The 18,085-nt window shown below is 41.5% G+C and overlaps 1 protein-coding gene across 1 annotated transcript in view; it reads left to right on the forward strand.

Annotated features, from left to right (window-relative positions):
- Nucleotides 1–910: 910 nt before the first annotated feature.
- Nucleotides 911–18,085, forward strand: part of LOC148000359 (uncharacterized) — a 43,293-nt gene continuing 26,118 nt past the window's right edge. Inside the window, 3 exon segments of the mRNA XM_087589565.1 lie at nucleotides 911–1,138; nucleotides 6,964–7,103; nucleotides 10,701–10,884. Coding sequence (XP_087445691.1) covers nucleotides 937–1,138; nucleotides 6,964–7,103; nucleotides 10,701–10,884 — 526 coding nt within the window. The 5' untranslated portion in view covers nucleotides 911–936.

Here is an 18,085-nt window from a genome sequence, read left to right on the forward strand (position 1 = left end):
ACATCAAAGGAAAAATCTAACAAGAGGACATTGCAATTTTAACATCTATGTACCAAACACAAGGGCACCCAAGTTCACAAAAGAAACAGTACTAATTGATGCTTACATTCTGACAGCGGGAAACTTCAATACCTTACTCTCACAAATAGGTCACCCAGACAAAAAATACTAAGAGAAATACTGAAGTTAAAGTACACTATAAACCAAATGGACCTAACAGATGTTTACAGAATATTTCACCCAAATACAATAATATACCTTCTTCTCAGTACCTAATGGAACTTTCTCTAAAATTGACCATATACTCAGACAGAGGGCAAGTCTCAGCAGATTCAAAAAATTGAAATAATACCCTGTATACTATCTGACCACCACAAATTAAAGCTGAATCTCAACAATAATAGAAACAACAGAAAGCTTACAAACTCATGTAAATTGAACAGCTCACTACTGCATGAAAAAGTGGGTCAAGAAAGGAATCAAAGACATTCCCGGATTGAATGAAGATAAGTACACAGCATACCCAAACTTGGGACACAATGCAGTTCTAAGAGGCAAGTTCACAACACTAAATGCTTACATAAGAAATTGGACAGATCTCATAATAACAACAGCACACCTGAAACTTCTAGAACGAAAAGAAGAAACCAACCATACCTAAAACGATGAATTGGCGATAATCAAGCTAGAGGCTGAAATCAATAAAATAGAAACAATAAAGAGCAATACAAAGAGTTAGTGATACAAAGAGAATATCAAAAGACTGACAAACTTTATCCAAATTAACTCAAAGGTAGAGAAGGAGAGATCCACATTAACAAATTTAGAGATGGGAAATGGGACATAACAACAGACATGAAAGACGTCCAGAGAATCATAAGGACACTATAATTCTTAAGGACCTTAGATAGTGATGAAGAAGTAGATTATAGCAAAATGGATCAGGGTAACAAGAAGGGCCCCTTAGGCCGCTGGGATTTTGATACTCAGGAGGAGTACAGCGAGTATATGAACAACAAGGAGGCTTTGCCCAAGGCTGCATTCCAGTATGGCATCAAGATGTCTGAAGGACGGGAAACCAGGCGCTTCAAAGAAACCAATGATAAGGCAGAGCTTGATCGACAGTGGAAGAAAATAAGTGCGGAAGCTGACGGGGTTGAAGTGAAAAGACCAAAGTACTAATCTCAAGTTCCAGCTGACCACATGGCTGTTAATAGTTGCTTGTTTCTACAGTTCCTCAAAAAGTTGCAAACTGTTTTTGTTTGTGAATGTTTATAAATGTTTATTGTATAACTCTTTAAGGTCTGTGTCCCAAATGCTAAGATTAATGGCAATTAAAATCAGTTAATAACCTGCAAAAAAAAAATCTGTGCGTCCACAAAACTGAGAAATCTGAAACTTTTTAATATATACCATTTACCAAAATTAAACCAAGATCATATAAGCAATTTAAACAGACCCATAACCCTTAGTGAAGTAGAAGCAGTCATTAAAAATCTAACAAAAAATAAATAAACAAATAAAAAGTCTAGGGCTAGATGGTTTTAGTACAGAATCCTACCAGACTTTCAAAGAAGAGTTAATGCCAATACTCCTCAAATTATTCCACAAAATAGAAACAGAAGAGATATTTCCAATTCATTTTAAGAGGTCACTGTTTACCCTGATACCCAAACCTTATAAAGACCTGTGGTGGTTTAAATAAGTTTGGCTCATGGAAAATGACACTGTTAGGAGGTGTGGGCTTGTTGGAGGAAGTGTGTCACTGTGTAGGCCAGATCTGATGTTCAATGTTCAGTATCTTCCCTGTACAGAAGACACCTTTTTCCTAGCAGCCTTCAGATCAAGATGTAGAATTCTCAGCTGCTTCTCCAATACCATGTCTACCTAGACACTGCCATGAACCTGTAAGCTAGCCCTAATTAAATGTTGTCCTTTATATACATGTTGCCTTGGTCATGGTGTCTCTTCATAGCAATGGAAACCCTAAGACAGGGCCCGAAAAAGCAAAAGAATTACAGACCAATTTCCTTTATGAACATAGATATAAAAACAGTCAATATAATACTGGTAAACCAAATCCAAGAACACATAAAAATTCCATTGTGATCAAGTAAGCATTACCCCAGAGACGTAGGGATGGTTCAACGTATGTAAATCAATAAATACAATCCACATGATCTCATTAGATACAGGAAAGGCCTCTGACAACAAGCCAACACCCTTCATGATAAAAGACCTAGAAAGATTAGAGATATGAAGAACATACCTCCATGTAATAAAGGCAGTTTACAACAAGCCCATGGCCAGCATCAACTTAAAGGGGAGACTCAAAGCAATTCTACTAAAATCAGAGAGAAGACAAGAATATAGGGAGAAGCCGAGGAAGAAAAGCCACATAAAGAAATAGAAAGGAATATTAAGAGACGCATCAATAATTACTTTAATGCAGACTAATACTAAAATTAAAATAAATATGTTTTTGTACTAGATAATCAAAGTCATGATCCAACCATGTGTTACCTTAAGAGCCAAGCTGAATATAAAGACACATGTAAGGTGGAAATTAAAGATCAGAGGAAGGGACACAGTGAGCACTGACTGCAAGAAACCTAGATTGGCTAGAATAATATCAACCAAGAGGGACTTACAGAGGAGGGGCATTTCTATGAACAGAAGTGAGATTTCATAGTGGGAAAATAGATATTTCACCAAGAGGCCTGGCAACTATAAATATGAAAGTACCAAAGAGCCAAACTCAAAAACATATGACGTGAAACAGAGCTAAGGAGAGAAAGGAATCCACCATCATTAGAGATTTTGATTCCTCTTCCTCCACATCTGACAAAACAGATACACCCTTAAAACGTCAGGAATGATTCCAGGCATCATGGCGCACGTCTTACTCCTGGCGCTCAAGAAACAAAAGCAGGCAGATGTCTGGTCTCCATAAATTCAGACCAGCCAGGGCTCCACAGTGAAACCTTATCCAACAAACAAATAAGAGACCGTGCAATAGTTGAGAGCACCATCAACCTCTTCAACCTAGTTAATCTTTATGAAGCACCAAACAGAAAAATGCAGAGAATTTTCAGATGCATGTTGAATGTTCATTAAGATGGACTATAGACAGCTCCAGAAAACAAGTCATAACACAATTTTTAAAAATTAAAATAATTTTTGAAAGTGAGTTTCCCAATCCTATTGTCTCTTTTCTCTATAACAAAATGCCTGGAACTTGGTGGTTTTTTTTTTAAATAAAGAAACTAGGTTCATATAGCATACATTTGACTCTGGAAGGCCAAGAAAAATTCAACTGCTTAGCCTCCGACAGTAGCTGCAATGAAAGAACAACAGAGACACAGAAAGGGGGGGCAGTTCTTTACAGAAGAGCCAAGCAAATGGAATGGTGTCAGTTTGAAACAGCTCACTCATGTGAAGATTAACCAGGGTCCTCTAAGAATTACATGAACCCCTTCTGAAAGAAACATTCTCCAAATGATCTAATCCCATTGTACTAAGCCCTACATCTGAAAGGTTTCACAAGCTTTCATGATTACCATACGGGAGAGCAAGCATATGGCATATCAACTTCTGGGAGGCAAACTAGATTCAAACTGAGATACACCATAATATAGCCAAACTAGAAATCGATAAAAGCAAGACCACTGGAAACCACCAAATGCTTGAAATTGAACATATCCCTTCAAACAAACAAAAACAATGTATCAAGTAAGGCTAGAGAATATTTGTACTCAATAAATAGAAGTACATTGACTTAGATAATGTAGCAATGTCTGGAAGGAAAGTTTAGTGTCCATCGCTTATATTCAAACAGAAAAACAAATCAAAATCAATGTCCTACGTGCCCACCTCCAGAAAACAATTAAAACCAAAAGTGTATAAAAGAAAGGAAACAATAAACATAGAAAAACAATGGTAACAAAACAAAAATATAGAAAAATAACAAGCTCAAAAGTTGCTTGGGGCTGGGAATATACCTCAATTAGTTGATTACTGAACCTCAAATGCACCAAACACTGATTTGATACCCAAAGTCTCATAAAGTCAGCTATGGTAGTACATGCCTGTAATCCCAGCACTTGTCTTGAAAAAATAAATAGTTCATTTTGCTGGATACTACATATGTGAGTCATAGTACATGGAGAGATCAAGCTGGGACCAACTGAAAGCCTCATCCCTGCTGGCTAGCTTTCAGGATGATGAAGGTGATGTGCACACCACCAGAGGAGAAAAGTAGCCATTGATCTTATCAAGCTCTAAACCCTGGGAGTTACAATAATGACCAGCCACTGGTCCAATAGTGGCATGAACGTTATGGGAATAACCAACCACTTTCTAACTGGCTTTAAGGCTTAATCTGAAAGATAAAATCCATACCTAGCCCTGTTATTGGGGGGCCAAGGACCTATGGCTAGGCAGGTCATGTGCCCTAGAGAAGAACATACTACTTACACACACACACACACACACACACACACACACACACACACATACTTATAAACCAACTCCTGAAGACTTATTGCTGTATTCACAGATTAATGCATCTCTCAACCCTCGACAGAGAAGTCCCTTTTGCAGTAGATTGTATGAAATCTTTGAAGAACTAATTTTATCTTTTAATGTGTTCGTAATTGAAACAGAGCTATGCCGCTTAAAGAACTAAATTTTTTAATGAGAAGAAATTGATAAACTCCTGGTTAGGGTGAACAAGATGGAAAGCAGAAACTGCCAGTATTGTAAACCAAGGGTCTACTCTACGTTCTTCTCATCTGAAAAGAACTTCTCATACTCAACCAAGTAAGGATCAAAAGTGTTTGGGGAAAACGTGTGTCTGTGATAAACATATGTAGCTTTTTCTTTGTGTTTTCCTCTAGGTCATATGGGACAACTATTTACATAGCTGTTCCATTGTGTTCACTATGAAAAATGATCTGGAGCTAAAATATACAGGAGGGTAATATAGATTCTATACCAATAACTATGACATTTTACATAATGTGACCATCCATAAATTTTGCTATCAATGGGGGAGGGGGGGTGTCTTAAAACCGGTCTCCCAAGGACACTAAAAAAACAACAGTATAATGAAGAAAATTAGTGTCAGAAAATATAAGTAGCTTAACAAAAAAGAAAATTAGTAGAAAATGTATGTAGTTTAACAATATAACAGATTAAATGAATAACTGGCCATAAAAAGTAAGACTTCCTGAAATTAACCCAAAACCAAGTAGAAATTTTTAATATTTCAAATATTTAAAATTGAATACATTATCAAAGGCGCTATCTACAAAGAAATCATCAAGTCCATATTGTTTCACTGGTAAATTCTATCAGACATTTAAGGAAAATTACTGTTAATTTTATATCAACCCTTTCAGAACGTCCCAGCTAATTATGCAATCAGCACATTACTGCTGCTGAGGACTGACAGCCGCATTCTGGGAGATAAAATTATACATTATCGTGCCCCATGAACAGTATTAGAAGACTGATTTCAGCAATATAGGAAAGGGTAAAGCAACCCCCAGAGTACGATAGAAATGTGACAATAAAAAAATTACAAAAAATACAATTCACTGTATCAGCACACTGAATAAAAAAAACATGAGGTTGAAAAGTGCTTGACAAAAATTCAACACCCATGCGAAATTAAAACTGGGGGACCTAGCAACAGAAAGGAAATTCTGGGGCTATCAAGATGGCTCCCCAGGTAAATGTGCTTGCAGGCAAGCCTGATGACATGAGTTCAATCCCTCCCTGGAACCTACAGTGGAAGGATGACCTGACTCCAGAAAGCCATCCTCTGATCCCACACACATGTTGTGGCACATGTACATCGACATGCATACACACACTCACATAGACACAAAATAAATAATAATAATGATAATAATAATAATAATTAAAACTCCTTTTAAAGATGAAAATTCCGATATCTGAGGAGATAGCTCAGAATAAAAGCATTTGCCATGAAGCATGAGGATCTAAGTCCAAATCCTCAGGAAATATGTAAAAGCCTAGTCTACAGAATCATCTGTAATGGCAACACTCCTATAAGAAGAAGAAACACAGAGACTAGAGAACCTCCGGAAGCGCTCGGGCCAGCCAATCTGCCCGGCTCGCTCAACAGCAAAACAGGAAGTAGAAGGTGACAAATGACAGCCGAGGCTGTCTCCCGGCCTCCATAGGTCCACATGGCACACATGTGCCCACACGCGTGCTTATGAATATATGCACATCCACATAGAATACAAGTCACGTAACATAGAAGCAAATTATTTTTTAAGAAAGAAAACTCTCCAAGTTGATAAGTAGAATCTTCAGAAAGCGTACAATTAGTAAAGCGCTGGAAGCTTCCCTCATTTTTAATTTCTTTCTGAATTAAGCAGCCAGCAGAATAAAGTAAACTGATGTGATAGAAGTCGAAAGGAAATGAAAGTGTTCATACGTGTAGAACTCCCAAAACAATCTACAAAATATTGCCGGAATTAATAAGTCAGTCTATCAAGTTAGCAGTGTATGGTTGATGCGGAAAAGTTAATTATAGTCCTAGAAAGCAAGAACTATAGAAAGTTCTTAAAATAATTTCCCTTAACAGCCGCATAAAAATTCATGAAATATGCAGTGATAATTTCTCAAAGATACGTGTGAGACCTATACAAGGCATGACGGAGAAAATCTACAGCTTCTAAATGCTTGAGGCTCAGTACTGTAGATGCCTACTGCCTGATTAACGATGCTTGTTTTGTTGTTTTTTTTTTTTCAACGCAAGTTTTTTAACTCAGGATCCTCTTCTGACTCGTCAGCCTGACCCTCTGGTCCCTCTCCAGACACACAGACACCATCGCAAAACTTTCTGACATCCTTGCTCTTAAGACGTATGGCTTGCCGAATTGGAGCTGCTAAATTTGAAACAAATTCAATATCATTTCCTTTCAGGGATTAATTCATCCTCGGGCTTGAGAGACAGAATGAACAACACCTGTCCTCATCCCAACCCTTCTGATGTTTTTTTCGCCCAAGAAATTTTGGATTTCAACTCAAGACCCATTCTCCCGAATAACGATGTCGATTGGGAAGTGAGTATCCACAGGCCTGGTCTTGTACCGGAAGCTGAGCGTAACACCCTTGATCACGTTCTGAACATGGCTACAGACGTTTTGGACAGGGGCCAGTTCCTTTCTGTTACCTGGACCATTTGCCAGCCCAGAGCTTCTTCTTTTTCTTTCCAAGAAGACTCGGCTCTACCTTGATGTGGTGGAAGTCACTCCAGAGGAGCCCTTCGCAATGACTGTGCGCCCCTTGACTGTGCATCCCTTCAGAGCAATGTTAGCATTTTCTGGATCATCAGCAGTCTGATTGCCGAGAATAGTCTTCATTCTTACAGTGGACGGGGCTAAGAGCCATTTGTGAGTTTCTAGATCTTTAGAATGCTGTGAAAACAATATAATTTCTATACCAGCTATGCTTCAAATGTTGGATTTGGGTTTTTTTTTTTCCAAGGGAGGACACACTCTCCGGAGACGCTGAGCACAGGCAGAATCTATGGCTCCTGGTCAACCATGTGCTCACAAGAGTAGACAGTACGCGCCCACAGTGCCCCGGACTGCGACCTTGGGCAGGTTAGCTGTGGTACATGCCCTTTTCACTCACAAAAGCTTCAGCCTACGATTCAGTTTATCAGGATTGGGGGGTTGGGGATTTAACTCAGTGGTAGAGCGCTTGCCTAGCAAGCGCAAGGCCCTGGGTTCGGTCCTCAGCTCCGGAAAAAAAAAAAGACAAAATAACAGTTTATCAGGATGGGAAACTGTAGCAAGTTGAGGTATATCTGTAGTTTTAAGGACACAAATTCAGAGACCAGCAAGATGGCTCAGCTGGTAAAGACACTTAACCACCAAGCCTGACGACCTGAGTTCGATCCATGGAACCACATGGTCAAAGGGGAGAACAGACTCCAACAAAGTTCTCTGACTTCTACGTGTGTGCTGTCGTGTGTGTGCCCTTGCACAGACACACTAAATAAATACATACATAATAAATAAATAGGTCGATAGATGTAATTTTTAAATGACGCCAATTGTAGCACTAATACTACCCAACACCGTGAAGACCTAGCGTACAGCTGAGCCGAGCCGCACAATGTGAGAGGCAAACATAAATGGATCAGTGGGGCCCTCGTGGGTAAGGTATCGGATTAGAGGCTGCCTCCATCTGATGCAGAAGACGTGGAGAGTTAAAATAACAAATAGACTGTCTTGCAGAGGAGGAAAGAGAGGACAGGCATCTGAAGTTCACCAAAGGACAACTAAACAGATCCTAGACTGAGCAGCTGGGGCCGGCGCGGGCGGTGGGGGTGGGGGAGCAGGTGGCACAGAGCCCAGCCTCGTGACTCCATAGCGGGGAAGAGGGAGCTGAGCCTCATGCTAAGAGTAAGGTAGGGCCCTGATGGACACGGTGACTGTCCTCACACAGGAGAAGCCTCCAGAACTCCAGAGCCTTGGGAAGATGGTGACTCCTCCAGAGAAATAGGTCATGGTAGAGAGCAGTTTCATATGGTCCCTTCTCGTGGGTCAGAGATCCGTGCCTAGAAACCGGATTGAGAAGAAACCTATTATTTAAAACCTAGCTACCTGCAGGGCCATTACGAGCGAAGGGGCAAGAAGACAGCCTGCCACAGCCCCAGAAGAAGATCCAGTGGAGGGAGGCGGCAGTCAGGCATAAAAATAAGGAGATGCTAGCAAACTAAGAAGTACTGGCGCAGGGGGCTTGCCTCGGGGCGAGCTTATTGCACAGGGCCGGGTAGCCTGTGCTAGGTGGCTGGACACTAATCTCATCACCCTGTACCTTGAGAGGCCCACACGGGAGATCAGTAGTAGATGAACCTCTAGAAACAGGTCTACATGCGGTTTCAATCCCAAATTGGTCAGGAAACTGAGTCTCCACGGATATAAACGATACACCATAGTCTCATCCCTCAGGAACTGAGAAACGCCCAGTAAGTTTCAGCATCTCAGAAACAGGCTGGTCTTTATGGACCTCTTTATTGTACTTGCTCCCGGATTCGCATCGCACTTGAAAGAAACTTCCTGGTCCAAAAATAGGGCACCTAGGGTGTCCACACTGAGGCATCTTGAGAAGCGAGAGTGCCGGACCAGCCCACAGAAGGCAAAGCTTAGAGTGATAAAGGCCCACGCACATACAAAGAAGGAAAGCCGCCAACGTAAACACCACTCTGGTAGAGATCTGACACTTACCTAGTCCACACCAGCATCCCACAAAACCCACAAGAAAGACAAGTGGAAATGACCCTCTCTGTCCCCAGATCCACCCACCCACCAGACTCTAAATTTAAGGAACCCAGGACAGGGGGCAGATGAACAGCATTCCTGTCTCCCCTGCCTCCTAACCTCTCTTTTATCCCTTTTACTATACTTTTATTAGTGTAACGTTTCATCATATATATTGCTTTTCTTGTTTTTTTTGTGTCATGGTCTCTCACTCTGTAAGCTCTGGCTATTCTAGACTGGCTATGTAGACCAGGCTGGCCACGTACTCATAGATATCCCCCTGCCTCTGCCTCCAGAGTGCTAGGATTAAAGGCTTGTGCCACCATGCCTAGTTTCATACGTGTTGGTTTTGAGGAAAAGTTTTTTGAAGTTTTTATTTCTCATCTTCCATTATATAGTTCATTTGTGTTTATTTTTTTTTCATTATTAGGCAACCATTTGAGGTTCTATTTTTTCTTTCTTTGATCTCTTTTACTTTCTTCTGATATATTTCTAAACTTGCTTAAAGATTATTTTATATGCGTACGTGAGTGTTTCACCTGCATATACGTTCTGTGTGTGTGTGTGTGTGTGTGTGTGTGTGTGTGTGTGTGTGTGTATGTGTTGCCAATGGAGGCCAGAAGAGGACATTGGATTCCCTGGAGCTAAGGACACCTATGAGCCACCATGTGGGTGCTGGGCACTGGGCCCAGGTCTTCTTCAAAGGTAGTGAGTGCTGGTTACTGCTGAGCCGGCCACTCCCCTTTCACTTTGTAACATTCTTCTGCGGTCCTCTTTTCTTCTGCTTTACTTTTCTTTTTTTCTTTTTTTTTTTCAGAGCTGGGGACCGAACCCAGGGCCTTGAGCTTGCTAGGCAAGCGCTCTACCACTGAGCCAAATCCCCAACCCCTCTGCTTTACTTTTACTTGACCTCACTTCTGCTCCATTTTTCCTTCTTTCCCCGCCCTTCTCCTATCTCATCCACTTACTAACTCCACGTTTACCTCAGCTGAAGGATGTCCCGCTCTGCAGCAGCGTGTGGCCCTTCCTGCTGTTCCTACCACACCGTTGGCGGCGGTGTGTTAGGTAAGCGTCCGTGCAGCCTGGGCAGCATTCCTATGCCCTGTACAGTTCACTGTGCTCGCAGGCACGGCAGCTGCTTTCCTCTTCTCTGGGCAGCACTGGAGTTTATGGCCTCAAGAGCAGGCTTCCCGCTAACCTCCAAAAGCAGCTGAAGAGAGAGCTAGGCCAAAGATGCTCAGACTGCAACACAGAGCACCAAGAACATGAAAAGTGGAGTAACGTAACCCCACTAAAGATGGCGCCTCCTCAACTACAGAATTTAAAGACAGTGATGGGGAGAGGCAGGTAGATTTCTGAGTTTGAAACTAGCCTGGTCTACAGAACTAGATCCACAACAGCCAGGACTACACGGAGAAGCCCTGTCAAAATAATGATGATCACGATGATGACGATGATGACGATGATGGTGACAATGATGGCGATGACGATGACAACAATGATGATATAAAAATGAATAAAGTGTCAGATGAAGAATTCAAATTTTTGCTTGTATTAATAACAAATGACTTAAGTGAGGATACAAAGGAAAGAGCTGAATGAAGTAAGAAACCCCAAGACCTGGAGAACAAAGTCAGAAACATGTGAGAAAACAATATGGACCCCAAACTAACCAAGAAACTGATACTTGGGAAAAGGTTAAGCGAGGGTTGGGGACAGAGCCTAGGTTGGTAGCGTGCTTATGGCAGACGTGTCCAAGCCCTGTCCAGTCCTCAATACTGCAGAAATGGGACACACGGAGCACTCCTGTAATCCTGCCTACCAGGAGCTGGAGTATGAAGGATCAGAGGTTCAAAGTCATGCACATCTGCATAGCAAGTTCAAGACCCGCCTAGACTGCATGACACCCTGTCTAAAAAGACAAACAAAACTAAATAGAAATGTTGAAAATTAAACAATAAATCCGGTAAAAAAAAAGTCAAAAGCAATAATAATAATAATAATAATAATAATAATAATAATAATAAAGGCTATCACCAATATACAAGAGTAAGTGGAATAAATAATATCAGGGATGTGTGACAAGGCTGAGGGCATGCTATACTTAGATATCAACTTTAAAATAAATCAGGGTATGGTGGTACATCCTTTAATCCCAGCACTCAGGAGGAAGAGGCAGGTAGCCCTTTATGTATATAGTATATATACAAGGCCCCAAAAGCAGGAATTCATAAAGTGATGTATTTCAAGCCCTGAAAGTGAGAAAACGCCAACCAAGATTGTCATATCCAGTAAAAACATCTTTCAAACTGAAGTAACTCAGGACCACCAATCCTTTGAGTGTAGAGGATGTTTAAAGGAATTCTAAACACAGAGGCAGAACAAAGGCACTCTGGACTGTGACGGTATGGTAAAAATGACATGTCATAAGAGGAGTACAGAAGGGAACTAAGGAAGAATCCACACGCTCACCACAGTCATCTATCCAATGACTGTATTCCTAATCCAAAAGGGGAGAGGGAGAGAACAGATAAAACACTAACAAACCAGAAAATGAGTAATAAAATCACGGAAATAGTAAATATCTTTCAATAATAACCCCAAATATAAATGATGGCCTTCACACCACAATGGATGGGTACGTATTAGCGAATGTATTAAAAACAAGATCTATCTATTGTCTTCCAAGAAATGGGCCTCACTGGCAAAAACACACAAGAGACTAAACAGCAAATGATGGAAGTCAATTTACCAATAGAACCCAAAAACCTGAGCTCTCACAAAGTGAACTTCAAGCCAAAATTACTCCAAAGAGATAAAGAAAACCACTAAAATTAATAAAAATAATTTATCCAAGAGACACAATATGTGTTCGCCAATTATTAGAGCTCCCAATTTTATAAAATGGAAACAAGTAGACATCAGAGGACATATAGATCATAAAACAAAGAGAATTGGGTGGTTTAAAGGCCCTCCTGCTAATATATCACCCAAGTCAAAAACCAACAAAGAAATTTTAGGGTTAAATTATACCATAGATCAAATGGACTTAGCGAAATATTCCAACTAACGAACACAGAATATGCTTTATTCTCAGCATTCTCTAAGAAGGATCACATTTTAATCCACAAATCACTTCTTACAAAATACAAATGTATCAAATAATTCTTTGTATCTTATCAGATTACAGTACAATAAAATTAGAAATCAATAACAAAAAAGGTACAGAAACTACAGAAGTATATGGAGATTAAAAAAAAACCCACAGGGAAATGAAAGCAAACATCAGAAATGCTGAGACACCTAAGACGGCCCAAAGAAGACAGTTTATAGCTATGAGTACTCATGGGAAAATACAAAGACTTCCAACAGATAATTCCAAAACAACGCATTACCTACCAAAGTTAAATAAAGAGGGTATGAACAACCTAAAATTATCAGCAGCACCAAGATTGGAGCTCTGACCATCTCCTAAGAAAGGCAGGTGTATCCCAAGAGCTAGCTGGCAGCCAGCATGCGTGAACCAGTGACTTTCCAGTTCACTGAGAGACACTGCCTCAGGGCAGTGTGTCAGACAGCCCTGGAGGAGGACATCCAACATATTACTGACTAGCACACATGTTCAAACCACACATACAACCAGTGACGAAAAATCATGAGTTTCATGTTTTATGTAATCGTTTGCCCTAAGAAAAAGAGAGAGAGAAGAAGCAAGGTATGGTGGCTCATACCTATAATCTCAACATCAGGTGGCTGATACAAGAGGATAACCGTGAGTTCAAGGCCAACCTGGGGTACAAAGTAGATGAAAGAAAGGAAGGAAGGAAGGAAGGAAGGAAGGAAGGAAGGAAGGAAGAAAGAAAGGAAAAATGGAAGGAAGGAAGGAAGGAAGAAAGAAAGGAAGAAAGAAATAGTGTGTAAGTAAAATTTTGTTTTTACTTGAATTTTTGAGTCTGAGAATTGAACTTAAGAATGAAAGAATCCATGGATAAACAGCAATGAGTCAATGAAGTTATTAAGTAGTTAGCAGGTCGATCCAACATCTCAAAGCAGGCTTCCAATGAGAGGAAGAAGAGGTTATGGGAAGGGAATTATTAAAAACATAAGAAAGACTCCGGGTTTGGTGAGATGGCTTAGTGGTTAAGAGCACTGACTGCTCTTCCAGAGGTCCTGAGTTCAAATCCCAGCAACCACATGGTGGCCCACAACCATCTGTAATGAGATCTGATGCCCTCTTCTGGTGTGTTTGAAGACAGCTACAGTGTACTTATATATAATAAGTAAATAAATCTTTTAAAAAAAGAAAGAAAGAAAGAAAGAAAGAAAGAAAGAAAGAAAGAAAGGGAGAAAGAAAGAAAGAGAGACCCCAGGTATGGAATGAAATGAGCCTCCAGATTGACAAGGTCCACTTGCCAAATGATTAACACCACGGACAGTGTGCACCATGGTCTGGTAGTGTGCAGTCAGTGTGCACCACCAACAGTGTCAGTGTGAACCGGTCATGCTGCATGCGACCAACATGTAGCTTAGTATTTTAGTGTTCAGCCAGCATCCCCCACCAGCACAGAGCATTGATCAGTGTGCATTGTAACCATGTAGTGGGAGGTCAGCACACACTGCCATCATGTGGTGTGTGTCAGTGTGCACTGTGGTCATAAATCGTGCAGTCAGTGTGCACCACAGTCTAGTAGCACACAGCTAGTGTGTACAGAGGGTCTCGTATGTAGTTGGTGAGCACTACAGAGTATCACATTACATACTAAGCCAGGAAAGAGGCAGTGGAGGCCAACATCCAAGCTCTCTTCACCATGCCCTGAACCCTGATGTACCAACCTCAAGGAAAGGGAATTTCTCTTAAGTAGATGACCCAGAATATCCTCCTCTGATCAGTCTACCCTCAATTCAAGAAAGTTGGTCTACATGAAGATACTTTCTATGGACAATTACTAACTAGAAAAATAAATGAAGACCTAGATCTGAAACACAAACACCAGGAGTGAAGGGAAAAGCCTAAAGCTTCCAGACAGAAAAGTATAGTTAGCACAGAGGATAGAGAGTCAACAGACATTTGGCTTCCCGTGAGCATGTTGGAAAACAGACAGAGAAGAAATCGTGCCTTCAGAATTCAGAGATGTTTGCAACCTGGAATTCCGTACACAGACAGATGCTAAGGGACAGGGAGATCCGTGGATTCTGGTCTTTAGACTCTTACCTCCGGGCTACCTGTCTCAAGAAATAAGTTAACAAGGAAGAGGATGGACAGAAGAGAAGGCATATGACCCAGGAATTGAGGGGTTTAACCCAGAGAGAAATGAAGGAAACTCTTACATGCATGCCAAAAATTAAAAATGAAGAAAGCAGCTGCATGGTGTAGAGAGCAGAGGAACTCAGGAAGAGTAACGCCAGGGGAAGAGACGCTACTGATTATCTGATAGGTCTGACCATGTGGAAAGCTGCAGCACAGGAGGAAGACAGCTAGAGATTCTGATATAACAAAGGACGGATTAAAGCACACATCTTCCCAAGGAAACCAAAACGCTTTGCCACGACCATGAGACCATCTACAGCATCCTATTCACCTCGTAGCCAACTTTATTTCTTCAGTCACAATGAAACATTGATTCTGGCTGTTTCAAAACAGCCCTCAACTGAATGAGACGGCACAGGCCTGTAAGCGAAGCAACTTAGAAAGCTGAGGTCAGAGGTCTAAGTTCAAAGCTAGCCTGGGTAACAGAATGAATTTAGGGACAAAGCTTAAGCTAAACTGAGATAGCCTTTCACAATCAAAATAAAACTAACTCCATGATCCCAAATTACTTGATACCCCTCCCATGTAAAGGTAATAGTTATGTTCCATCCCCTTGACTTTGAGCAGGTCTATGACAAACTAATGGTGTAGTGACTTCTGAGGTGTTATGTGCGGAGTGATTTACTGTCTTCCTTGGCCATTAGAACACTTTTACTATGAGGAGCCCAGGTTAGCCCATGGGAAGAGACTATAGGGAAAGCCCCAAGGTTACCTGGAAAGAAGGAGCTAGTCAGCTCCTGCTGTTCTACCTTATCCATTGTCTACAATCATGGGAGATGCCAGAGCCATCTGGTCAACCCTTTCTAATTCTGATTGACCCATAGGGAGTGAGAGAAACACCAGTAGCTATTTTATGGTACTAAGACTTTGTTAAGCACAAAAAAGGTAAATGGAACATTGACAAAGTAACCAAATTGTGACTGCATTGAGATTAAGAGAAGAAAGAGAAATAAAATAGAGCTAAAACTTCACCTTCCAGTGTCAAGTTAGTAATATATAAGTAGTTCAACACCTGTGATCCTAAAATACCAAATATCAAGTGTGGGGCTAGGGATATACCTCAGTGGTAAGGACATTTGCTTAGCATTTGCAAGAGTGTGTGTGTGTGTGTGTGTGTGTGTGTGTGTGTGTGTGTGTGTGTACATGAATGACAACATCAAAAGGTAGGTTACTTCTGAGTAAACAATGTATGGTTGACAGCTACAGTTCTTTGATCCGTCTTTAACTTTTTAATATAAGGTCATATATGGTTCCATCTAAAACAAAGATTTTTTTAAAAGTAAGAGAGTACAGAATGCTCTTTTCTTTCCCCGATTTTCAACACAGGAAAAAAAAAGAACTCAGCTAAGCGTCTGGCAAATGCCACCCATTTCCAGCGCCACCTGCTATAAATCACTGTCTCGCGCCATCAGTTTCTGATAAGAGACATTTGTACACTCGGTCCTATACCTCAAAACACGTGTAATTCTCTAAAGGAAGAAGAATACAGACATTCAGGAGGCACATGGAAGAGAGTTTTCTGATTTAATCAGGTAATGGGTGTGGAGAGTGATTGCTCCAGGCATGGCAACTACTGTGATCTGCAAAGACAAGTGTCTGAGAATGTATCGTAAGGGCAGAGGCGCCTGTGGGAGCTGAGCTAGGTCAGAATGTCCAAGTGTTATAGTCTGTGAAACCTCACCTCTTTAGCTCACTCTCACTTGGTCACCTCTCTAAAGGGTGAGCACATGACTTCTTGGTGGTTTGAAAGAAAATGGCCGCACAGGCCCATCCAAGTGGCACTATTAGGAGGTGTGGTCTTGGAGTGGATGTAGCTTTGTTGGAGGAAGTGTTTGACGAGGGGATGGGCTTTGAGTTCTCAGATGCTCAAACCAATTCACTTCCTGCTGCTGCTAATCCAAACGTAGAACTCTCAACTCTTTCTCCAGCATGTCTGCTTGATTGCAACCAGGTTTCCCACCACGCCCAGAGTAGACCAAACCTCTTTTTTTTTCTTACTTTTTTTTCTTTTCTTTTATTGGATATTTTCTTTATTTACATTTCAAATGTTATCCTCTCCAGAAACCCTCTATCCTATACCCCTCCCCTGATTCTATGAGGGTTCTCCCCCACCCAACACCCACCCCTTCCAGCTTCCCCACCCTGACATTCCCCTACACTGGGGCATCAAGCCTTGACTGGACCAATCGCCTCTCCTCCCATTGATGCCTGACAAGACCATCCTCTACTGCATATGCTGCTGGAGCCGTGGGTCTGTCCATGTGTACTCTTTGATTGGTTGTTTAGTCCCTGGGAGCTCTGGAGGGTCTGGCTGGTTGATATTGTTGTTCTTCCTTTAGGGTTACAAACCCCTTCAACTCCTTCACTCTTTTCTCTAACTCCTCCATTGGGGACCCTGTACAGATGAGTTGGTGTGTGTGTGTGTGTGTGTGTGTGTGTGTGTGTGTATGTGTGTGTATGTGTGTGTGAGTGTGTGTGTGAGTGTGTGTATGTGTGTGTATGTGTGTGTGAGTATGTGTGTGTGTGAGTGTGTGTATATGTGTGTGAGTGTGTGTGTATGTGTGTGTTTATGTGTATGTGTGTGTGAGTGTGTGTGTATGTGAGTGTGTGCATGTGTGTGTATGTGTGTGTGTGTATGTGTGTGTGTGAGTGTGTGTATGTGTGAGTGTGTGTGTATGTGTGTGAGTGTGTTTATGTGTATGTGTGTGTGAGTGTGTGTGTGAGTGTATGTGTATGTGTGTATGTGAGTGTGTGTATGTATGTGTGCGTGAGTGTGTGTGAGTGTGTTTATGTGTATGTGTGTGAGTGTGTGTGTGTGAGTGTGTGTATGTGTGTGTGAGTGTGTGTGTGTGTGTGTGTGTGTGTGACTTGCCCATACCACAACACAGGGGTCTCCTTTGCAATCATATCTCCATATAGTTTCTGATTTAGGATCTCCCACTGAAGCTTGAGTTCACTGCTTCAACTATGCCTAGACTGGCTGAGCGGAGAGCCCCTGGGATGTGCCTGCACCCCCTTAGCACTGGGCTGCAGAGTCGTGTGTCTACACCCAGCTCTTATGTAAGGGCTGGAGATTTAAACTCAAGTCCTCCTTACAAAGGAAGGATCCGCTGAGCCATCTCTCCACCCCAGCCTCTCTGGTTTCTGACACAGTCTGGTGTATCCCTGACTTGCCTTGAGCATGTTAATTATGAGCTTGCTTTAAACTTCTGGTCCTTCTGCCTCTACCCTCTGAACATTGAGATTACAGGGGTGGGCCACAACACCCCAGTTATGCCTGGGGTGTGATGCCAGAGTGTCAAACCCAGCACTTCCTGCATACTAGGAAAGCAGTCTCACCATCTGAGCCACATCTCCAGCCTGTCAGAAGTCTTTATACACCATGATACAGGAAAGAGTCAGGAGGCTGAGGTAAGTTAGGTGGTCCCCTAATATACCACCCAAGTATTAAAACAACAGATGAAAG

The sequence above is a fragment of the Rattus norvegicus genome, chromosome 16 (assembly GCF_021556685.1).
Source record: "Rattus norvegicus strain SHRSP/BbbUtx chromosome 16, alternate assembly SHRSP_T2T, whole genome shotgun sequence".
Taxonomy (NCBI): Eukaryota; Metazoa; Chordata; class Mammalia; order Rodentia; family Muridae; genus Rattus; species Rattus norvegicus.